General features: G+C 69.0%; 4 protein-coding genes and 2 non-coding genes across 6 annotated transcripts; 4 read left to right on the forward strand and 2 right to left on the reverse strand.

The window, feature by feature from the left end:
* Positions 1–75: 75 nt before the first annotated feature.
* Positions 76–4,041, reverse strand: CCKBR (cholecystokinin B receptor). Its single transcript, XM_071429996.1, has 5 exons — positions 3,612–4,041; positions 2,489–2,740; positions 1,601–1,856; positions 1,406–1,533; positions 76–1,095 (listed from the first exon to the last, which is right to left on the reverse strand). Exons 1-5 carry the CDS (start codon positions 4,024–4,026, stop codon positions 578–580), a joined length of 1,569 nt encoding a protein of 522 aa, XP_071286097.1. The 5' UTR covers positions 4,027–4,041; the 3' UTR covers positions 76–577.
* Positions 4,042–4,341: 300 nt separating this feature from the next.
* CNGA4 (cyclic nucleotide gated channel subunit alpha 4) lies at positions 4,342–9,275 on the reverse strand. Its single transcript, XM_071431111.1, has 6 exons — positions 8,665–9,275; positions 7,218–7,331; positions 7,036–7,142; positions 5,632–6,624; positions 4,978–5,561; positions 4,342–4,413 (listed from the first exon to the last, which is right to left on the reverse strand). The coding sequence occupies exons 1-6, from the start codon at positions 9,273–9,275 to the stop codon at positions 4,342–4,344; spliced, it is 2,481 nt and encodes an 826-aa protein (XP_071287212.1).
* Positions 8,739–17,594, forward strand: FHIP1B (FHF complex subunit HOOK interacting protein 1B). The gene is given in 15 exon segments (XM_071429997.1): positions 8,739–8,784; positions 9,210–9,251; positions 10,777–11,038; positions 11,115–11,363; positions 11,791–12,177; positions 12,842–13,000; positions 13,081–13,167; positions 13,290–13,457; positions 13,629–13,708; positions 13,903–14,075; positions 14,742–14,767; positions 14,769–15,684; positions 15,754–15,932; positions 16,205–16,367; positions 17,033–17,594. Coding segments are annotated over 13 exon segments (2,997 nt in total). The 5' UTR covers positions 8,739–8,784; positions 9,210–9,251; positions 10,777–10,900; the 3' UTR covers positions 17,305–17,594.
* Positions 17,595–18,963: 1,369 nt separating this feature from the next.
* On the forward strand, positions 18,964–21,143 carry RPS11 (ribosomal protein S11). Its single transcript, XM_071429998.1, has 5 exons — positions 18,964–19,077; positions 19,769–19,900; positions 20,104–20,179; positions 20,606–20,735; positions 20,980–21,143. The coding sequence occupies exons 1-5, from the start codon at positions 19,063–19,065 to the stop codon at positions 21,101–21,103; spliced, it is 477 nt and encodes a 158-aa protein (XP_071286099.1). The 5' UTR covers positions 18,964–19,062; the 3' UTR covers positions 21,104–21,143.
* LOC139591950 (small nucleolar RNA SNORD35) lies at positions 20,277–20,360 on the forward strand. The gene has a single exon (XR_011679810.1). It is a non-coding gene; the product is annotated as a small nucleolar RNA SNORD35 (small nucleolar RNA).
* LOC139591951 (small nucleolar RNA SNORD35) lies at positions 20,804–20,893 on the forward strand. Its single transcript, XR_011679811.1, has one exon. It is a non-coding gene; the product is annotated as a small nucleolar RNA SNORD35 (small nucleolar RNA).
* Positions 21,144–22,558: the final 1,415 nt, after the last annotated feature.

Below are 22,558 nucleotides of genomic sequence, written 5' to 3' on the forward strand. Positions count from 1 at the left end.
GCCGACCCCCCGTCCCGCCCGGTTCTGCCCCGCGGAGGCTCCGTGCCGGCGGGCAGGAGCGCTGGGAGCAGCGGCGCAGGTGGGCACGGGGTCAGTTTATTGTGGCCGTAGCCGGGGAGCAGCGCGGGGAGACCCCGGGCTGAGCTGGGCTGGGTGCCTCGCCCTCCCTGAGCCTCCCCCTGCCCGGCCCCGGGGCTCCTCCCGCCCGCCCCTCGCCCCCGCCCCGCCGGGGCTCGGGGCCGCTGGGATGGATCGGGGAGTGCCGGGCAAGCGTGTCCCGGGAGCGCGGGCAGGCGGCTGGGGGTGCAGCGGAGCGGGGCACGGGGGTGCCGGCAGGGCAGGGGTTTATGCTTGGGGTGTCCTGGTGGGGGTGTCCAGCTCGGGGGGGGCGGGGGGGGGCAGGCACTGGTGTTAGGGTCCCTAAGGGGGGCTAGCTCGGGGGTCCCAGGCTGCTGAGGATGCTGTAGCTGAGCTTGGGGAGAGAGGGGTTGGCCATGGGGGCTCGTGGGGGTCCCGCTCTCGGGGGGCCCAGGCACCGGTGTTGGGGGGCTCTGGGGGTTCCAGCTCGGGGGGCGGCTCAGGGGGGTCCCAGGCTGCTGACGGTGGTGTAGCTGAACTTGGAGAGCGAGGCGCTGGCCATGGGCGGCTCGTCCTCGGGCGGGCGGCGGGGGCAGGCGCGGCGGCAGCCCCAGCCCGCGCAGGTGGCCCCGAAGGCCTTTCGGAAGCGGCGGTTCATGAAGCAGTAGATGAGGGGGTTGGCACAGGCCGAGGTGTACGACAGCAGGTGGATGAAGGCGATGGGCGTGCCCGAGAGTGCCCGCTGCGCTGCCCGCGGGGAGAAGGCGCGCCAGGTGTTGGCGGCGAAGATGGGCAGCCAGCAGAGGAAGAACATGGCCACGATGACCACCAGCATGCGGATCACCCGCCGCTTGGCTGCCAGCTGCGCCCCTGAGCTGTTGATGCGGGCCCGGTCCTGCTGCGCGGCCGCCCCCAGCGCCCGCAGCTCCAGCGCCGCGCCCGGCCGGGACAGCTGCAGGTAGCAGCCGTCACCCTCGTCGCAGCTGGGCGCTGGGTCCCCCCCGGTGCCACGCTGGGCTGTGGAGTGAGGAGGCATGGTCACGATCATGGCACTGCAGGGACACGCTGCACCCCAACACCGCGGGAACGTCCTCCAGGAGGATGGGATGGGGTGCAGGGGACACAGAAATGGCCGTGGCACCACGGGGACATGCTGCACCCCGAGGCTACCAGGAGGTCCCTGGGAAAGGGGGTGTCCCTGAGGAGCACACCGCTGTGGGAGCAGGGGTGAGGGCTCAGCCCTGCCTCTGCTGCTGGGGTGGGCACTCTGCCCACACAGAGCCACGCCAAGTGTCACCCGCAGTGTCACTCCCGCCCCATCCCTCACCTGCCACGTCCCTCTTGACGTCCAGCTCGAAGCGGATGCCCCGGTAGAGCTCGCGGGAGATGAGCCCGTACGCCACCGTCATCACCACGCCCGGGATGAAGAAGAGCACGAGGAGCAGCAGCACGTACCTGGGACAGGTGGCCTGGTCACCCGGCGTCCCCTCGGGCCCCGTCCCCCCTGGGTGTCCGGACTCACCAGAGCTGCCGGACGCGCTCGCTGGGCCAGTGGTGCGTGCACTGCGCGGGCGGCGGGCGCGGCGCGGCGGGCCGGGTGCTGCTGTACACGGCGTAGGGCAGCATCAGCAGCGCCGCCAGCGCCCAGGTGCCCGCGATGACGCGGCACGCGTGGGACCGCGTCTGCCAGGCGCGGGACTGCAGCGGGTTGCAGATGGCACTGTAGCGCTCGATGGCGATGGCCACCAGGCTGAAGGTGGACACGGCCACCGAGACCCCTGCGGGCAGCGGGGAGTGTCGGTGGGCACGGTGTGACCCTGCAGGCCCCCAGCTCCTCCCGGAGCCCCCCTGTGCTGTGCTGCACTCCGTGCGCCCAGGGGTGGGGATAACACCCAGGTATCCACGGGGTAGGGACGAGCCCCCTCCCTGCGCCCCCTGTACCAACAAGGCAGGGATGAGGCCCCCCTGCCGTGCCCCACCCCACCCCACCCAGGAGAGGGGACAAGGCCCTGTGTGCCTCACCCAGGACAGGGGACAAACCCCCGTGTGTCCCACCCAGGAGAAGGGACAAGCCCCGTGTGCCCCACCCAGGAGAAGGGACAAGCCTTGTGTGCCCCACCCAGGACAGGGGACGAGCCCCGTGTGCCCCACCCCACTCAGGAGAGGGGACGAGCCCTGTATGCCCCACCCCACCCAGGAGACGGGACAAACCCCCGTGTGTCCCACCCAGGAGAGGGGACAAGCCCCCACTGTGCCCCACCCCACCCAGGAGAGTGGACAAGACCCCGTGTACCCCACCCAGGAGAGGGGACAAGCCCTGTGTGCCCCACCCCACCCATGAGAGGGGACGAGCCCCCCCTGTGCCCCACCCAGGAGAGGGGACAAGCCCCTGCCGCGTGTCCCACCCTACCCATGAGGTAGGCTACGAGCTTGCAGACGACGTCGCCGAAGATGAAGGCGCCCATGAGGCCGGGCAGCAGGGTGAAGGGCATGCAGCACAGCGCCAGCAGCAGGTCGCTCAGGGCCAGGGACAGCAGGAAGCAGTTGGTGACGGTGCGCAGCCGCCGGTTCAGCGCCAGCACGGCCACCACCAGCGCGTTGCCCCCGACGCTCAGCACGAAGATCAGCACGTAGAGCACCACGCGCACCGCCACGTCCAGCTCTGCGGGCACGGCGCTGCGCTGGCACCCCGGGGCACCCCGAGGGCAGCCCGGTGGCACCCTAGAGGGCACTGTGAAAGCACTCCCGAGGCCACCACACAGACACCCCCATGGCACCCCGAGGGCAGCCCGGTGGCCCCCCAGACACGCTGTGAGGGCACCCCAAAGGCGCCCCCGCACAGGCCCGGGCACCGGGACACCGGGGCTCCGGCGTGGGCTCGGTGGACACCCACCAGATGAGTGCATCGTTTCCCCCCGTGCGGCAGCCGCCGGCATTCGGGGTGAAGCCCCCGCCCCTCGGATCAGTTCCCTGAGGCTGAGGGACCCTCATCCAGGTGGGTGCCCCCATCCTGCCCACCCTCCGCCTCGGTGCTGAGCGCGGGGACCGGGCACGTCCTGCTCGGAGAGCGGAGTGACACCGGAGCAGGGGTCCCAGCCGGGGCTGGGCTGGGGTCGTCCCAGTCGAGGGTCCAGCTGGAGGTCCCGGCCCCGGCAGTGGGACAGGGGTGCGGGGCGGGTGCTGGCTGTGTCCGTGGCGTCTCTGTCGGAGTCCCCTCCGCCCTCCCGCTGCCACCGGCACAGCCCGGCGTGTTCCCTCCGGCAGCGCCGAGATCCGCATCGGAACCGCTGGGCAGCGCCGGGGCCACCGAGTCCGCGGGGATCGTGACGATGGTGCCGGCTGAGGAGGGGCACGGCGGGGACGGGGCGGCACCGCTCGGGGGCCGGGGGAACGGGAGCGGCGGGCACCGGGGCGGCACGGCGGGACGGAGCGGGATTGTACCGGCGTGCCGGGGAGCGCAGGGCCGGGCACGAACGGGGGAGGGGGTCCCTTCCCGGGTCCATCCCGCTCCTTCCCGCTGCACCCGCTCTCACCTCTGGGTGCCGGGGGCCCGCGGAGGCCCCTGCGGAGGAGGTCGCAGACCGAGCCGTTGGTCCCGTTGCCGGTGCCGGTGCCGGGTCCGTTGCCGGTGCCGTTCCCGGAGCGGCAGAGCATCTCCTGCAGCGACTCGTTGAGGGGCCGGGGGTCCATGGCGGGGACCCCCCCGCCTCCCCCCGCCCCTCCTCCGGCAGGAGGCACCGGGAAGGAGCAGGCACCGGGAGGCTCCGGGAGGGACGAGGCTCCGATCCGCTCGGAGCCGCCGGTGGATAAGCGGGGGCGGCGCCCGGCGCGGGGCGGGCCGGGGGCGGGGGGCGGTCGCGGCGGCGGGGGGAGCCCGGGGGGCGCGGGGGAGGCGGGAACAGGGGGAGCCCGGGACGGGGTGGGGGGGGGGGGGACGGGCGGGGCCATGGAGAGCACCGGGAGCGGGGCTCGGGGGGTACCGGGCTGCAGCCGAGTCCCGGGCGGGTCGGGCAGCTTGGGGGGCTCGCAGGGAGCGCTCCTGAGGCACCGGGCGACGGCCGCCACCGCGGGGTCTGTCACCGCGTCCCTGCGGCTGCCCCGGGACGGCCCGGCCCGGCCGGAGGTCCCAAGCTGCTCACGGCCCCGAAACTCCGTGACCCTGACCCGTCCCCATCCCGGCTCCTTCCTCTCCCGGTGCCGCAGCAGCAGCTGTCGGTGTCACCCACAACAGTGGCCGCTGCTGTGTCCCCCTCCAGTCACCCCTCAGTCCCGCGGCACCCCCGCCCATCGTGGGACCCCCTGAGCCCCGGGGACATCGTGTGCCCCTGTGGATCTCTGTGCCCCGGAGGGACCCCGTGCCCTGGGCAGAGCCTGCGCCCTGCCGGCACCGTAGATGCCACTGGGGCCTCGTGTCCCAATCCGCCTCCGTGCCCGGGGCGGCCCCTGTGCCCTGAGGGGACCCTCTGCCATGGGGATGCCATGTGCCCTGAGGGGACCCTCTGCCATGGGGCCATACACGCCACGGGGACCTCGTGCCCCAATGCGACCCCGTGCTCTGAGGGGCCTCTGCACCGTGGGGCTACCGTGTGCTTTGGGAGGACCTGGCATGTCACTGGGACCCTGTGCTCCATGGGGACTGTGTGCCCTGTGGGGACCCTGTGCCTTGGAGGGGCCCTGCACCCCGGTGGGACCCCGTCCTTCTGCAGAGCCTGGGGCACCCTGCACCTCGGAGGGACCCTGTGTCCTGGAGGGACCGTGTGCCCTGAGGGCAGCCTGTGCCTCGGTTGAACCCTGCACTCTGGGGGGGCTCTGTCCGCCGGTAGGACCCTGTGGGCCGGCAGGCTGTTGTGGTGAGGCCGTTCCTGCTGCTCTGTCTGCCCGCGCGGCTCCGTCCCGCACCGCCCTGTCCCGCCCCTCTCTATCCCGCACGGCTCCGTCCCGCCCCGCTCCATCCCGCACGGCTCCGTCCCACACCGCTCCATCTCGCACGGCTCCGTCCCGCACGGCTCTGTCCCGCCCCTCTTCGTCCCGCACGGCTCCGTCCCGCCCCGCCTTGTCCCGCCCCTCTCTATCCCGCACGGCTCCGTCCCGCCCCGCCCTGTCCCGCACCGCCCTGTCCCGCACGGCTCCGTCCCGCAGCTGCAGCCGTCCCTCGAGGCGCCGGACGCGCAGGGCCATGCGCAGGGCACTGGCCTCCAGCTGTGCCAGCAGCCGCGCTGCCCGCGTCTGGAGCCCCTCCAGGGCCGCCTCCAGCCCCTGCAGCCGCCGCTCCGCCTCGGCCTCGGCCGCCAGCGCCGCCGCCTCAGCCCCGGTGTCCAGCTGGCCCATGCGGAGCAGCAGCTCCCGGCCCTTGGCCTCCATGGCAGCGCGGGCGCTGGGGAACTCGGCCAGCACCTCCGCCAGGTCCTCCTTGCCCAGGCAGAACAGGTCCGAGTAGCCGATGCTCAGGATGTTGGCCGTGCGCCGGTTCCCGGCCATGTTGCCTGCGGGGCGGGGGCCGTGAGCCCGAGGGGAGCGCGGGGCAGCAGCATCGGGGCGCGGTGCGGAGCTCACCCTTGATGTTGATGAGGCTGATCTCGCCGAAGTAGAGCCCCTCGCCCAGCACGGCCAGCTGCGTGACGCCGTCCGCGGCCAGCACGGCCAGGCGGCCCTCGCGGATGAAGTACATCTCTCGGCCCACGTCCCCGCGCCGGCACACGAACTCGCCGGGCCCGAACACCTGCGGCCGCAGGCGCAGCACCAGCTGCCGCAGCACGCCGCGCTCCCAGCCGCGGAACAGCCCCACACGCTGCAGGGCCGCCAGGTGCACGCTGGCCGCCACCTCGGCGCGCAGCCCCCGCGGCAGGTGCTGCAGGACCCGCCACTCGGCCGGCAGCTTGCGCTGCGCCCGCAGGTGCTGGTGCCAGCGCGCCACCCGCGCCGCCAGCCGCCCGCCCGCGCCCCGCGCCCGCAGGTACCGCCGCACCGGGCCCGCCTCGGGGTACAAGGCGCTGGCGGCCGAGCTGAGGTTGACGATGACGGTGCTGATGCTGCCGGTGATGGTGGCGAAGCCCAGCACGGCCAGGAGGAAGCCGGCGGTGAGGAAGAGGAGCTCTTCCTCGCGCTGTGCGGCCGGCGTGTCACCCACCATGGCCAGCACCAGCGTGGAGATGTAGAAGCTGTGCAGGTAGCGGCGCAGCAGCCGGGGGAAGCTGGGGCACACCCAGGGGTCGGTGCCCAGCCCCAGGCGTGCCGACAGCGCGAAGTAGAGGCAGGCGTGCCAGTGGATGCCCAGCAGCAGGTACAGCATCAGCTTGGCCATGCGGAAGGCGTTGGGCCATCCCGTGCGCGTCTCGCACCGGTCGAAGGCCTCAAAGAGCCGTGGCACCCGCAGGCAGCGGTTGGCACGTGCCGCTGGCACCCCCGGGACCCTCGGGACCCCCGGGAGCAGACACAGCAGCTCAGTGGGCAGCACGGCCACCACGTCCCAGGGGAAGCTCCAGGAGCCCAGATAGCGCCGCCGCGTCCGCCTGGCGTCCCGCACCAGGATCCCGTCCTCCAGGAAACCTGGGTGGGCAGCCAGGGCAGCCGTGGCACCCCCGGCACCCAGCCCTGCAGGGACAGGGGCTGCTCCCCGTGATGGCAGTGGGGATCACGCAGGCGCCCAGCCTGGGGCACAGGGAGGCACAGGAACCCTGGGGGAGGTCACTGGCAGCTCCCTGGGCTGCCATGGGGCTGAGGGGCAGAGGGGTGGCTGTGAGACTCAAGACCACCCACCCAGACATCCTCTGTGTGGGGCTGGGTGGTGGCTGTACCAGGTGGGAGTGCACATGTACACACCTGCACATATGTGTGTGTGTGTGTGTGTACACCTGTGTGTCTGTGTGTACGTACCTGTGTCTCTGTGTCTGTGCACACATCTGTACCTGTGTGTGTGTCCGTGTGTACCTGTGTGTCCATGTGTCTGCGTGTCCGTACCTGTGTGGAGGTGCACGATGATGTCCAGCAGGTACAGTGCATCGCTGAGCCCGTCCAGGGCCTGCCACAGCCCTGCGTGTGCCTCCTGCACCTCGGGGAAGCAGCACCTGGGGTACGAGTGGGGCATCACTGGGACGGGGCCAGGACACCCCAACCCCAACCCCAACCCCACTGCCTGGCACCTGAGGATGAGGACGACCCAGTTGTAAAGGATGGGCAGCACCATGAGGCTGATCCATTGGTAGTGCCAGTCCCCGGCGGGGTCCAGGGTCCAGGTCCAGGGGGTGGCAGTGTGGCTGGGGGCACAGAGGGGGGATTGGGGGTCGCTCTGTCCCCATTTGGGGTGCAGGTCCAGTTCAGGGGGGTGGCAGTGTGGCTGGGGGCACAGAGGGGGGATTGGGAGTCGCTCTGTCCCCATTTGGGGTCCAGGTCCAGTTCAGGGGGGTGGCAGTGTGGCTGGGGGCACAGGGGGACCGGCGGTCACTCTGTCCCCATTTGGGGTCTAGTTCTGGGGGGTGGCTGGGGGCACAGGGGACCGGGGTCACTCTGTGCCCATTTGGGGTCCCTCTGCCCGTGCTCAGCCCAGCTGCCAGGGGCTCTAAGGCTCAGCCAGCCCCCCCAGCACCGGTGGGACTCAGGGGGTCCCTGTGGCGCCCCTACCCCAAGCCCGCAGGAGGCGGCCGTGCCCCGCTCACCCCGAGGCGTGTCCGGTGCCGGTGCCGGTGCCAGCCCGGGCTGCGGCCATGGCTCCGGCGGTGCTGCCGGGCTGGAGCCCGGCCGAGCGGCAGGACAGGACGGAGCCGAGGGTCCCGGTGGGGTCCTTCACAGCGGGGATCCCGTGCGTCCCGGTGGCCGGGGGTCCTGCACACCTGCCGGGTGCTGCCGCCTGCCCCGGTGCCGGGCGCGGCTCCTCCAGGGGACGCAGCCCCGCGGCTCCTGCGACACCGGGCGTGTCCTAGCAACGAGGGGTCCCCAGGGCACCCGCTGGCCCCGGGGACTCGTGGGCGGAGCAGCCACCGTGCCAGCTCCGCCGGGCACGCTGGGGCACGGAGCCGTGGCCAGGTGTGCGGGGCCCAGGTTAGCTCCGGGAACAACAGCCGGTGCCAGGCAGCGCCCGGTGCAGAGGCGGCGGCGGCTCCCGGCCCCTGGCACGGGGCTGCCTGGCACAGGTGTGCCCGGTACAAGGTTATCTGGCACAGGGGTGCCCAGCGCCAGGGAGGGCCCGTTTCTGGGGTGCCCGCGAGAAGGGTTCTGGGGGTCCCGGTACCAGGGTGCCCAATTCCGAGCAGTGCTCAGTTCCGGGAGCAGCGTGCAGGGGTTATCCGGTGCAGGGTTACCCGGTACTGGGGTGCCCAGTTACGAGGGTTCCAGTACAGGGGCAGCTGGGCAGCGCGGTGCCCGGTTCCGAGTGGTGCCCATCCTGGGGCTCTGGGTGCCGGGAGTCCCGGCAGCTCGGTATCCGGTTACCGCTGCCCGGCTCGGAGGGCTTCCTGGTTTCTGGGGATGCCCCGCACCGGGGGTGCTTGTACAGGGTACCCGGTGTCGGCGTGTCCGGTACCGCCGGTCCCTGATCCCGGATCCCGGTTCCCCGTTCCCGAGTCCCACGCGCCCCGGCCCCGCCCCACTCACGGCTTAGCCAATGAGAGCTCAGGCTTTCCCGGAGAGAACACGCCCACCGAGGAATGTAGGCGTGTCCCCGTGCCGCGGTGGGCGTGTCCCCGTGCCGCGGTGGGCGTGGCCGCGCGCGCGGTGCGTCGGGCGCGGCGGGAAGATGGCGTCGGGAGCGCGGGGCCCGTGGCGGGGGCGGGCGGTGAGCGGCGGCGCCGGGCGGACCGCGAGCGGCCGGGGGGCGCCGGAGCATCGGCAATGGGGACACGGCGAGCGGGGACAGCGGGAGCGGGGGGAGCGGGGAGCGGGGCGGGCCTCGGGGAAGGTCCAGCCGCCCTTGTGCCGCGGTGCCGGGGTGCCCGGGCCGCCGCCCGCCCTTGGCCGCGCGGGACCGGAGGGACCGGCCCGGCCCGGGCGGTGTCGAGGGCGAGGGGCCGCGGCGGGGACGGGTCCGAGCGGGCCGCAGTGCCCAGGGGCGAGGGGCCCCGTCCCGCGGAGGCCCGCGGGGTCCCGGGGGGTCCCGTGGGTCCCGGCCCCGCGCCCGACGCCTCCTGTGCCCTCCCCAGGTGCGGCGCTGACGGGACGGGACCGCCGCGACCTTGACCCAGGTAGGCGGCCCGGCCCCGCGGCATGCAGGGGCCCCGGCTACGCGTGACCCCGGAGCCCGAGGGCGTCCCGGTACCGGTGCTCCACGGCTCCGGGGCTGAGGATGCCCAAATGAGCAGCGCCTTCCGCGGGCTGCGGGACCGCGGCCCCGGGCTGTGACAGCCCTCGCCTCACCCGGACCACCGGCGCCTATCGGCGGCCGCCCTGGCGGCCCCTCGGTGACCCCCGCACGGTGCTTCGGTTCCCGGGTGCATCGGAGGGGCCGGCGCTCATCACCCACAACCTCCTGGCACTGGGAGCCATCCTCTGCCCATGGTGGCTGTGCCCCGGTGGCACTGTCCCTGCCCTGGTGGCACCTGGTGTCCCTGTGCCCTCAGTGTCCTGCCTGCAGTGTCCCTTTCCCTGGTCTGGTGGCACCTGATCACCCCCAGTGCTCTGGGTACTTGCTCCCTGGGCAGGTGCTCTCCCATCTCAGCCCGTCCTGGTGACACTGAGGTGACACTGGGGTGATGCCACAGCCCTCTGCTGTGCCCCAGTGGCTGGGTGCTTTGGCATGTGACAGGCATAGCCAGGCTGGGGTGAGGGGCACTGGTACCAGGACAGAAGTGGTGGCAGCTGGTGTCCTGTCCCACCAGCATGGCCCTGGCCGTGTGTCACACGGGTCCCTGCACAGGGACACCCCAGTGTGCCACACTGTGGTCTTTGCCTCCGTGTTCCTGCAGGGCCGCAGTGCTGGTGGCAGGGCTGGCACTGCCCTGGCATTCAGTGGCTCTAACTTTAGCAGCCACACGAGCGCTGGCTGTGGGTGGGACGGGCTGAGCTGGGTATAAATAGACAGGCCCTGCCTGTGCTGTGTCCCACTGCCCCAGCTTCAGCCACTTTCCCTTCCTGCCCCTGTGGTTTGGGGTGTCTTAATGGCTCTTTCACTTCCCCAAACACCATGTAAGGGCTGTGGCACTGGCTCTCAAAGCCACTGCCCTCCCCACGAGCTGGTGGGAAAGTGGGGGGCCCCTGTGGTGTCTCTGTGGTGTCTCTCTGCCCTGGGCACAGCGGTGCTGTGGCTCTGGGCCTTGGTGCTCAGTGCTGTGCGGGTTCCTGCGGTGGCAGTGCTGGTGCTAGGGCACGGGGCACTATAAATATCCTGGCAGCGCTGTCGTGGGTGCTGCTGACCGTAGGGGAGGCAGCTGTCCCAGCTGTCCTGGTGTCCCTGTGGCTGCTGGGCACGCCCCACACCCATGCTGGGCCAGTTCCTAGTTTAAAGTCCAGTCCTGGGTGTGCGCAGGGCTGGGATCCAGAGTCCTCCAGTCACCACTGCTCTGGCACGCTTGCCCGGCCCAGTTCCCACTGCTGTCTCTCCTGCCTGCCTTTCCTCTTGATTGCCTTCCTTTCCTCCTGACTTTCTTCCTTCCTGGCTTCCCTCCTCTTCCCCTTTCTTCCTCCCTCCCTGCTGCTGGCCGTGAGGTTGGGCTGGGTGAGGTTGGGCTGGGTGAGGTTGGGCCAGGCTCTCTGACGCCCCTGTTCCTGCAGCTCGCTGGCAGCAGCATGGAGAGAGGACCCTGGCCCCCCGCCCGCTGCCCTGTGCCCCCGCGGTGGTGCCAGGCCGCGTCCAGCCCGGCTGGGGTGCCCCGGTGCCGTGCGTGACCCCGTGCCCATGGAGAGGATGAGCTGGCTGAGCAAGCTGACCCCACGGGCGGGCGGGCAGCGAGCCCCCCGCAGCGCCAGCCTGCAGCCCCCCGTCACCGCCGACCCTGAGACCTGCCTCATGGTCTTCAAGAACCACTGGGCACAGGTGAGCGGGGCTGGAGGCGGCGAGGGTCCCCCGGCCCTGCAGCCCCCAGGGCCCACTGCCAGCCGCCCTCCCACAGGTGCTGCGGATCCTGGAGCGGCGCGGGAGCAAACCGGCCCCCGACGACCTCAGCGCCGTCCGCAACAACACCTACCAGATGCTGAACCTGCTGGCTGAGGACCGGCCCTGGGGGGATGGGGACAAGGACAGGTCACAGGGGGACGGGGACATGGCCTGCGGGCCCATCCTGGAGTTTGTGGCTGCTGAGAATTTGCTGGAGCGGCTCCTGTGCTGGCATCTGCAGGGCGACTTCACTGAGGAGAGGAAGGTCTGAGTGAGGGGAGCAGAGGGATCTGCACTGCTGGGGGGTTTGTGGGGAGGTTGGGACAGGCTGGATCCCAAGGGTGAAGGTGCTGGGTTGGGGTTGGGGTTGGGGTGTCCTGGCCCTGTCCCGGTGATGCCCTTGACAGAGCCAAGGGTAGGGCACTGTCCCAGGGCAAGTTCATGTAGGATTGGGGTTGAGACTACCTGAGCCATCCTGAAAACTCTGTGATGCTGCAGGCAATTCCTCACGGGAGGAATTCCCTCCAGCCCTGTCACAGATGGCCCAGGGCAGTGCTGGGATCCCCAGCCCTGGGGGGATTTCACAGCCACGTGGATGTGGCACCTGGGGCCGTGGCTGAGTGGGCTGGGTTGTGCTGGAGGAGCAGCAGGCCCGGGTGGTCTCTGTACCTTTGGTTGTGTTCTGTGTGCAGGTGGAGCAGCTGAAGCTGTACGAGATGCTGATCAGCCAGGCCCGGCAGCCCCTGCTGCGGCACAAGCCGGTGCTGACGCCGCTGCTGCGCCTGCTGAGCGTGTGTGCCGAGCCCGCCTCGGCCCCGCTGGAGAACAGCCTGGTGCTGCTGCTCAACCAGCTCTGCGTCTCCGTGGCACGCGAGCCCGCCATCCTGGAGCTCTTCTTCCACAGCCACACGGACCAGGGCCCCGCCAACCTCATCATCTTCTCGCTCCTCATCCCCTTCATCCACCACGAGGGCGCCCGGGGCCAGCAGGCACGGGACGCACTGCTGCTCATCATGGCCATGTCGGCCAGCAACCGCGCCGTGGCCCAGTCCATCACCGACAACTCCTACTTCTGCCCGGTATGGATCCTCGTGGGGCAGCGTTCCCCTCCTCGGGACAATGTTCTCCTTCCCGGGGCAGCGTTCCCCTCCCTGGGGCAGCGTTCCCCTCCCCAGAGTGATGTCCCGTCCCCAGGACTGTGCTGAGCCCTGCATGGCTGGCACAGAGTTGGGCCAGCTGGGGCAAGAGCCAGACAGGCCTAGAGGGAGAAGTCCTGCCCTGGCTTGGGGATGGTGGAGGGCAGGGCTGGGGATTATGGGGGGCTTGGGAATGATGGAAGCTGGGCAATGGAGAACTTGCAAATGATAGAGGGCTTGGAGATGATGGGGGGTCTGGGGGTGATGGAAGGTTTGCAAGTGATGAGGGGCTTGGAGGTGACAGAGTAGCCTGGAGATGATGGAGAGCTTGGGGATGATGGGCCCGGGACCAGGGTGCTTGGAGATGATGGGGGGACTTGGTGGTGATGGGAGGCTTGGAGATGGTGGAGTGCCCAGCGCTGGGCTGGGGATGAGGGAGCCACTCCCTGGGGTCAGTGTTGGGCAGGGCCCAGCCCAGTGCCCTGCCTGGAGCGCTGGAGTGGGGCAGGTCTGTGGGGGCAGGTTCCTGGGGTGTGGGGAGGGCTGGCTGGGTGCAGCAGTCAGAGGTGTGAGGGGCTGCGGGGCAGCAGAGTCCATGTGTTCCCAGGTGCTGGCCACGGGCCTGAGCGCCCTGTACTCCTCCCTGCCCCGCAAGATCGAGGTGCGAGGAGACGACTGGCACTTCCTGAGGCGCGAGGACTGGATCGGCGTCTCCTCCCTCGTGCTCTTCATGAACTCGCTCGAGTTCTGCAACGCCGTCATCCAGGTGGGGCTGAGGGGCTGCGAGGGGCTGAGAGGGGCTCCCAGCCCCACAGGGCGCTCCCTGACCCCCCTGTGGCCCCTCAGGTCGCCCACCCGCTGGTGCAGAAGCAGTTGGTGGATTACGTCCACAACGGATTCCTTGTGCCCGTCATGGGGCCGGCACTGCACAAGGTGAGGGGCCCTGGCAGCAGGGGTGGGATGGGGGTCTCCTGCTCGTGCCACTGCCCCTGTGGGTGGCAGGGCCCCATGGGGCCTGGCCCCGCGGCTCCCAGCTGCCCGTGCCCCTCCTGCAGACCTCGGTGGAGGAGATGATTGCGAGCACGGCGTACCTGGACCTGTTCCTGCGCAGCGTCAGTGAGACAGCACTGCTGAAAACCTTCCTGCGCTTTGTGCTGCTGCACCGGCATGACAACACCACCATCCTGGACACATTGGTGGGCCGCATCAACAGCAACTCCCGGGTGAGCCCCATGCCCCCACGGCCCCCCAGCATCCCTGTCCTCATCTTTATCCCGTTCCCAGTGTCCCCATCCTTGTCCCATTCCCATCTCCTTCCCCTGTCCTGCCGTGGGGTGGGTGGCACTGCCCCCCGCCCGCTCCGCTGCCCCTCTGACACCCTGCACTGTCCCCAGCTGTGCATGGTGTCCCTGAGCCTCTTCCGGACTCTGCTCAGTCTCAACTGCGAGGATGTGATGCTGCAGCTGGTGCTCAGGTGAGTGGGTGAGGTCACCTGCTGCTGGCCCACTCTGGGGCTCCTCTGGGATGGGCCTGGGGAGTTGTCTCCAGGTGGGCATGCGGATGTGAGGCAGCCACATCATTTGCCCCACTGTGGAGGGGCTGGGGTCCTGCGGAGGGTCCCTGTCCCCATGTGTCCCCTGCAGCTGCCCTGTGCCACCCTGCCCGCAGGTACCTGCTGCCCTGCAGCCACGTGATGCTGAGCCAGAAGCGGGCGGTGCGGGACCTGGACATCTACGGGAAGACAGCGGCCAAGTTCCTGTCCCTGATCCCGCGCTGCTGCCGGCCCGAGAGCCCCCCGCCGCCCCGCGACCAGGACGAGGAGCCCCCCTCCCGGGCCAGGGGTACGCCACTCTGGCCCCTCAGAGACCCCCACAGCCTCCCCATGGCCCCTTGCACCCTGTCCCGACACCGAGCCCTCTCCCAGGATCCCTGCAGCCCCTCAGACTCCTTTCCTACCCTGGCTTGGCACTGAGCTGTCCCATGCTGTCCCTGTGGCCCCTTACACCCCGTCCCCCTCCTGGCTTGATGGGGAGCCCTCTCCTGGGGTCTCCATGGCCAATTGTAACCCACCCCTGCTCCAACTTGTTGATAGTCCTAGCTGTGCCATCCCTATGGCCCCTTCATACCCTGCCCATCCGTCCCGTTGCTGAGCTCTGCCTTGCTGTCCCCTTGGACCCTGTCCCATTTCAGCGCTAAGCCCCTGGTGCCATTCCTGTGGCAACTTGAGCCCCATCCCCACCCCATCCTGCCACAGTCCCCCGTGCCGTGCCATGCCATCCCCACACACCCGAGCCCTGTCCTGGCACTGGGCTCCTGTGTGCCACCCCTGCAGCCGCTTTGACCCCGTTCCTCCTCCGCCAGCTCAGTGCTGAGCCTTGTGCCACCACCCCCGTGGCACCTGGAATTCCCCCAGCCCCGGCTCGGTGCTGACCCCCGGTGCTGACCCCACTGCTGCTCCCGGTGCTGATCCCCGTGCTGACCCTGGTGCTGCCCCGTGTCCCCCGCAGGCCACAGCAGCCCCGGCGCAGACGCCCCCCCCGGCCCCGAAGCCCTCCACGCCGTCGCGCCTCTCGTTCTTCATGCGCCAGGCCAGCGTGGCCCCCGCTGAGGCTGCGGCCCCCCGCTCGCCTGGGCCCCCTGCGGGCAGCCCGCCCCGGCCCGGCCCCCGGGACGAGGTGGCCGAGCTGGACAGGAACTACCTGGAGTACCTGCGGGACGCGCGGCACAGCATCGACCGCTGCGCCTGGGCCTGCCGCGTCTGGTCGGCGCCCTACGACGGCGAGGAGCCCCGCGCCCCCGAGCCCGACAGCGCCCCGGGGCGGCCCCCCGGGCCCCCCACCCCACGGACTAAGAAGCGGGGGCTGCCCGAGGAGGGGGCGCGGGAGGCACCGGGCGGGCCCCTCGGGGGCGATGAGCCCCGGGTGGGGGGGCCCGGCCCCGAGCCCCGGGAGGGGGGGACACTGGTGAACGGGGCGCACGGGGCGGCCGAGCCGGGGCGGCCAGAGGGGGACGTGGCGGTGAAGAAGGTGCGCCGGAGCCCCCAGGGCGAGGGGGAGGGCGGCGGGGGGGCTCCGAACGGGGCCCCTGGGGCGCAGCCGCCTGGCTGGGAGCCTCTGCCCTCGGTGGACTCGCTGCTGGAGGAGCTGCTGGCCCGCGTGCCCGCCGAGCCCCCGGGCGCCGGTGTCTCCATCGAGACCTTCACCGAGGAGCTGCGGGAGATCGAGGCCGAGATGCAGAACGGGGGCGTGGGGGGGGCCCCAGCCGCCCCCACGGACCCCCCTGAGCCGCCCCTGTCCCATGAGGAGGAGGAGGCCTTTGCCAGCTTCGCCACGCTGCCCGAGGGGGACGCGGGCACCGGGCGGGCGCCGCCGCGGCCCCCGGACCCCCTGGCGCAGGTGGTGGCCAGCCCGCCGCGGGCGGTGGGGCCGCCCCCCAGCCAGCCCTTCACAGGTGGGCACGGGGGCACAGGGAGGGTCCCGGCTCCCCACGGGGCCCTGCCTGACACCGCCGTGTCCCCAGGCCCCTTTGTGTCGGTGCTCTTTGGGAAGCTGGAGAACATGCCCCACAACTCGCTGTATGTCAACTTCCTGCTGACCGGGCTGGTGGCCCAGCTGGCCTGCTACCCCCAGCCTCTGCTCCGCTCCTTCCTGCTCAACACCAACATGGTCTTCCAGCCCAGTGTCAAGTCCCTGCTCCAGGTATGGCCCCTGGGGAGCCCCTGCCCTCATGGAGTCATGGGAAAGCATTGGAAAGGGTTTTAACCCTTTTTAACCCCAAGATTGCTGAGTTTGCCCTGTGCTGCCCAGCCCACCCCTGCCCCCATGTCTCCCATGGCTGTTACCCCCTCTGGATCCCCTGTTACCGTGGAGACCCCCCCCCCTTTCCTGTTGGGGTACCCTGTGCTCAAGGGAACGCCCCATCTGATGGGGACCCCTGTTCCTGTGGGGACCCCCGTGCTGTGGTCCTGCAGGTGCTGGGCTCGGTGAAGAACAAGATCGAGAGCTTTGCTGCCACTCAAGAGGATTTCCCAGCGCTGCTCTTCAAGGCCAAGAAGTACCTGATTGCCCGGGGGCGGCTGGACTGGGCTGAGGGGCCCGGGGCTGTCCCTGCCCTGCGGCGCACCGACACCCTGGGTGAGGACATGGCCCTGCCTGGGGGGCTGCAGGTTCTGCAGGCAGCTGGGACTGGCACCTGCAGCTGGGGGCTGAACGCTGTGTTGAACAAGGAGCTGGGGGCTGCCCTGTGCATTGCCTGCGGTCTGGGGTCTGCACAATGTGTAGTGCAGGGGGTGGGGGCTGCACGGAGGGCTGGGGTCTGTCAGTGTGTAGTGCAGGGGGTGGGGGCTGCATGGGTGGGCTGGGGTCTGTCAGTGTGTAGTGCAGGGGGTGGGGGCTGTACAGGGGTCTGGGATCTGTCAGTGTGTAGTGCAGAGGGTGGGGGCTGCACGGGGGACTGGGGGCTGTGCAGCAGGCTGCATTGTGCAAGGGGCTGGCTGTGCATTGTGGGCTGGGGGTTGCTTTGGGAGTCTGGTGTGTGGATGGAGTGAGGGGTCCATGCAGGGACTGGGGAGGGGGCCTGGGGGTTGTGTGTTGTGTGATAAGGAGAGTTGGAGATGGTGTGGGGGAGTTGAGGGCTTCACTGGGGGCTGGGTGCCATCCTGTGTGTGCACAGCCAGGAGCTGTCCCTGGGGTCCAGGCTGGGGGCTGCGCTGGGGGCTGTGTGCCTGGGCTGGGGGCTGTGCTGGGTGCTGGGTGTCCCTGTGCCCCCAGCCCGTGTCCCTGACCCCCTGTGCCCCCAGCCCGCAGTCGGAAGCCGTCCCTGGGGGAGCTGCTGCTGCGGCATGCCAACAGCCCGACGCGGGCGCGGCAGGCGGCGCAGCTGGCGCTGCAGGGGCTGCGGGATGGGGGGCTGCACCCCCTGGGACCCCCGGCGCGGCACGGCGAGGCCCTGCGAGTGCGCAACGCCGTCTACTGTGCCGTCATCTTCAGCGAGTTCCTCAAGGAGCTGGCCGCCATCGCCCAGGCCCACGCCGTCACCTCGCCGTTCCTCACCGAGCCCCCCGAGGAGTGAGCCCCCTTTTTAACCCGGACTCGGACCTTTTTAATTTATTGGGGCGGCGCGGGGCGAGGCCGGGCCGCACCTTGGCTGGCCCCGCCGCCGCCGGGGGAGCAGGGCAGGACCCTGGGGGGCCCCCGGGGCTTGCAGGGCGGGGGGCGCGGGGCGGGCTGGCTCTGCCCCCTCGGCCCCGCCGGCCGGCCGCTCTCTATGCAAGCCCCGGGGGCTGGGCTGGGGGGGCTGTGCATGGGGAGGGCTGTGTGTCTGTGCTGTGTAAACCCTTGGCAATAAAGGGTCTGATTGAGGGCAGCGCCTCCCCGTCTGTGCAGCTCTCAGGGTGGGGGGCTGGCCAGGGCCCCCCTGCATGGCCGGGTGACTGTCCTGCTGCTGGCCTGGGACAGCCCGTGCCTGCTTCCCCCTCGGCTCTGCGGGTCTGCGGGGGTCTCTGGGCAGCCACGGGCCCTGGCTGAGGCTGTGACTGCCAGGGACAGCAGGCAGCTCGTGGAGTGTTGCCAGCACTGGTCCCCCACCTGCCACTGCAGTTCCCATCCAGCACTGACTGGGGACACCCCTGGGGACACCCCCAGGACCCCTTCATGGCCCTCACGCAGAGGTTTCCAAGTGTTCCTGGGGTGAGAGTGCAGATGCAGATAATTAGGATGGGATGGGGATGAGGATAATGAGGATGGGGGTGGGATGGGATGAGGCTGAAGGGGCTGGATACCCAGTGGTGGTGTCTCCTGGGGGTTCTGGGAGCCCACCAGGCCATGGCTCCATTCTGTGTCCCAAACACCCCCTGGCTGTGTGACCTGTGGGAACAAGGACTGGAAAATGCCTGGATTTCAGTAGTTCACGTGTTTATTGCAGTCAGGCTTCAGCTTTTCTCCAGCTGCACGGGGCAGGTGCTCCGGGCAGAGTGGGGTGAGCTGTATCCAGCCTTGTCCTAGCAGTGTGCAACATCAGCCAGCCAGCCAGCAAAGGGATGTGGAGCCAGCCCAGGCCAGAACCTGGGGGTGCTGCCTGTGTTAGCTGCAGTTCCAGCCCTGCAGCCGAGCCTTTTCACAATCGCCAATCCATCTGTGACCAAGTCCCACTCACCCTCTTGGGGTTTTTGCCCGACACGAGGTCCTGACTGTACTAGAAACAGTGTGGCCAGTAAGGCACGGAAGCGCCCTGTGCTGGCACTGCTGAGGCCACACCTCGAGGGCTGTGTCCCTCAGTTCAGGAAGGACATGGAGGGGCTGAAGCACGTCCAGGGCAAGGAATGGAGCTGGGCAGGGGCTGCAGAATCCCTGAGGGAGCTGGGCAGGGGCTGAGGCTGGAGCAAAGGAGGCTCAGGGGGCCCTTGTGGCTCTGCACAAGTCCCTGCCAGGAGGGCACAGCCGGGGGGGTCGGGCTCTGCTCCCAGGGCACAGGGACAGGAGCAGAGGGAACGGCCTCAGGCTGGGCCAGGGCAGGCTCAGCTTGGCCAGCAGCAGCAATTTGCCCATGGCAAGGGAGCTCAGGCCTTGGCAGGGGCTGCCCAGGGAGCTTTGCAGTGCCCAGCCCTGCAGGTGTCCCCTGCAGCCGGCACTCGGAGGGCACAGCCAGGGCTCTCGGGGCTCTCGGGCCCGCTCCGTTCCCGCTCCCCTCAGGAATTCCGGGGCCGTTCCCGCCTTTCCGGCCTCGCCGCGGCACACCGGCCGCGTGACGTCACTTCCTGCCCCTGGCCCCGCCCCGGGTTAACCCGCGCCCCGCGCGCGCCGCGGCCTCTTTCCGGCCGCGCTCGCCAAGATGGCGGACACGCAGGTGGGTGCTGCGCGGGGCCCGCGGGACAGGCCGGGCACAGCCCCGGAACAGCCATGCCTGGACCCTGGGAGGGTGATACCGGCCCTGCGGTGGTGGGGGGCGCGGAAGAGGCCGCCCGGATCGGGGAGGGGCGGCGTGGGGGAGAGACGCTCGGGGCCTTAAGGGCGTGGGGAAGGTGATGAGGGGAGGTGCGGGGGATCTGGGTGTGGAGACCCTTTCCCCGCGGGGGACCCGTTCCCCGGGGTTGGTGGAGCGAAGGGGGGCCGGAATCCCGGAGCCGGTGAGGGCGGGGGGTGTCTCGATGGGCCGGGGTTCGGGGAGGGGTCGGCGGGGGCGGCTCTCGGTGCCCCGGCGTGGCAGGGGAGCCCAGAGGATGCCGCGCTTCGGGGTCCGGGGGTAGCGGAAACCCCCGTGCCCTGGGGCTGTACCCCTCGCGGGGAGGGGCCGTGTCTCGGGACAGGGGGGCGATGGAGCAGAGCGTTCCGAGCCCGGAACTCGGGACGGGCCTCAGTGCCCCGGGGTGTGGGGGAGGGCAGACGGTCCGGTGTCCCGGGGCTTAGGGGAAGGATCTGGGGGCTCGGGGGTTTTGTGGGGTCTCGGTGCTGAGTTCCCCTTGCCGGGGGTCTCGGGGCCAAACTCCCCCGGGGCCCGGCTCCCCCCGGTGCTGATCCCCCGTTGTCCCCGCCCACAGACGGAACGCGCCTACCAGAAGCAGCCGACGATCTTCCAGAACAAGAAGCGAGTGCTTCTGGGCGAGGGGGGCAAGGAGAAGTTGCCTCGCTACTACCGCAATGTGGGGCTGGGCTTCAAGACCCCCAAGGAGGTGAGGGCGCCTGGGCTGGGGGCTGTGGGCTGTGGTGGCCCTGATGTGGATGTGGCATTTAGGGACGGGTCGGTGGCGGCCTTGGCAGTGCTGCTTGGACTCGAGGCCTCTGTTGGCTCTTCCCCACCTGTGTCTGAGTGCTCTCTGGGCTCTGGTGGCACATGGGCTGTTTGTGCCCACCTGACACTCGCCTGTCTCTGCAGGCCATCGAGGGCACCTACATCGACAAAAAGTGTCCCTTCACGGGCAACGTCTCCATCCGGGGCCGCATACTCTCAGGTGAGCTGGAGCATCCCCAGAGGAGTGCCGGGGCAGGTCTGGGGCAGGTAACCGAGGTAAAACTCCCGAGGGCCCTGCAGCCTGCCAGTCCTGGAGCTGCAAATGATGGCAATCTCACGATGGTCTGCTGAGCCTGTGTGGGCATGATGACACTGCCACATGGCTGTACTGATGCAGCTGTCAGGACCAGGTGTGCTGGGGGCAGGTGGGGTGGGATGGGAGCTGATGGTGCAGGGAGTGTTAGGAAGTGTGTCAGAAGGGTTTGGAGAGGAGCTGTGGCGGGGTTTGTAACAGAAACAGGGAGGCTGTGGGCTGGCACTGAGGGCCAGTAAACAAGGAGAGGTTGCTGGGGTTGGTACCTGTTGCTGCCAGCAATCCCTGGCAGTGCCCTTGCAGCCCCTCAGGTGTGTGTCCCCTGTGTGGCAGGTGTGGTGACCAAGATGAAGATGCAGCGCACCATCGTCATCCGCCGCGATTACCTGCACTACATCCGCAAGTACAACCGCTTTGAGAAGCGCCACAAGAACATGTCCGTGCACCTGTCCCCCTGCTTCAGGTGCGTGCTGGCCCTGGGCTGTCCCCACCTGGGCGGGACACAGCCTGTCCTCCCTGGAGCCTGCCCACAGGTTATGATGTTCAAACTCACGATGGTCTGCAGAGTGCCCCGGCTGAGGGGCTGCTGACAATGCCTCTGGCATCCACTGAACCAGGGGCAGGTTCCCGGCACTGGCTGTGCCAGGAGGAGGCTCTGAGGGCCAGGTGAGCCCCAGGAGCTCCCTGACCCCCCGGTGTCATTGCAGGGACGTGCAGATCGGGGACATCGTGACAGTGGGCGAGTGCCGCCCCCTCAGCAAGACCGTGCGCTTCAACGTGCTCAAGGTGACCAAGGCTGCGGGCACCAAGAAACAGTTCCAGAAGTTCTGATACCTGTGGGAGCAATAAATGCTGGGAAGGGAAGGTGGAACTACCTGTGTGTGAGCTGAATGAGTTGTGTATGGTGCAGCCTGGGACCGGTGACGTGCGGGCTCAGGTGTGTGCTCCTGGGGCACGGGTCACAGCAGAAGGCTCGGGTGTGTGCTGCTGGGGCACAGGTCACGGCAGAAGGCTCAGGTGGGTGCTGCTGGGGCACAGGTCACGGCAGAAGGCTCAGGTGGGTGCTGCTGGGGCACGGGTCGTGGCAGAAGGCTCAGGTGGGTGCTGCTGGGGCACGGGTCACGGCAGAAGGGGACACTGCAGCTGCTCTTGTCCCCTGCTGTGCCCCTGGTCAGTGTTGGTTTGTTCTGGGCTGTGTCTGCCTTCCCAGTGCTGCTGCAGCAGGTGCTGGGTGTGCGTTTGGTAATAATCCAGAATGTGAAGTCACCTGCTGGTGACAGGGACAGGTGTGGCCCTGAGGGTCCTTCTCAGCAGGAATGAGAGGTTCAGCACTGGTGGCAGCACCTGGAGCCAGCTCTGGCGGTGTCACCTTCACACTGAAGTGTCCAAGGCCAGGTTGGACAGGACCTGAAGCACCCTGGTCTCGTGGAAGGTGTTCCTGCCCATGCAGGGGGGTGGAACTGGGTGAGCTTTAGAGGTCCCTCAGCCCAAACTGATTCCATGATCTCTGGCTGCCTCACCTGCTCCAGGTGAGCCCCACACCTTTGGCTGTGGGCTGGAGCTGCAGCACCAGGGTGGGGCTGTAGCCACTCTTCCTGCTCAGACTCCTGAAGGAAAGCACAGCGTTTGAGGTAAGTTCACACAGTTCCAAGTAAATTCAGATTTTTGAGGCTTGGTGGCATCCATGCCTTCGTTCCTGGTCCTGCCAGAACCACGGGACTGTCCCATGTTTGCACTGGAAATCAGGGAGCAGTGCAGGACAAGGGACCTGGTGTCCAGGGACAACAAGCAGGAGAGTTTTGGCTGGGGGGGTCCTACTGGTGTCCAGTGCTGGGAGGTGCCAGGAGTGCCCTGGGGCTCATCCCCAGGAATGCCCTGGGGCTCACCCCCCACTTCTGAGGGTCGTGGAACTGCCTGAGTTGGAAGGGACACACGGGGACCATTGGATCCCTGTGCCCTACTGTGACTGTGGTCACAAGGGTTTTCAGGGTGAAGAAGAGACGAGAATGTTGACTCTATGATCAGAAGGCTTGATTTATTTTTTTATGATATATGTTACATTAGACTATACTAAAAAGCAATAGAAAGGAAAAAGTTTCTTGAGAAGCTAGCTAAGCTAAGAATAGAAAAGAATGAATAACAAAGATCTGTGTCTCAGACAGAGCAAGAGCCAGCTCTGCCATGAGTGGTCAAGAAATTTAAACACTTACAGGAGATCAATCCCAGGGTCTACCTGTTGCATTCCACAGCAGCAGATAACTATTGTTTACTTTGGTTGCTGTAACT

This window comes from Agelaius tricolor, unplaced genomic scaffold, assembly GCF_023055355.1.
Source record: "Agelaius tricolor isolate 1412-34295 unplaced genomic scaffold, bAgeTri1.0.p SCAF_7, whole genome shotgun sequence".
Taxonomy (NCBI): Eukaryota; Metazoa; Chordata; class Aves; order Passeriformes; family Icteridae; genus Agelaius; species Agelaius tricolor.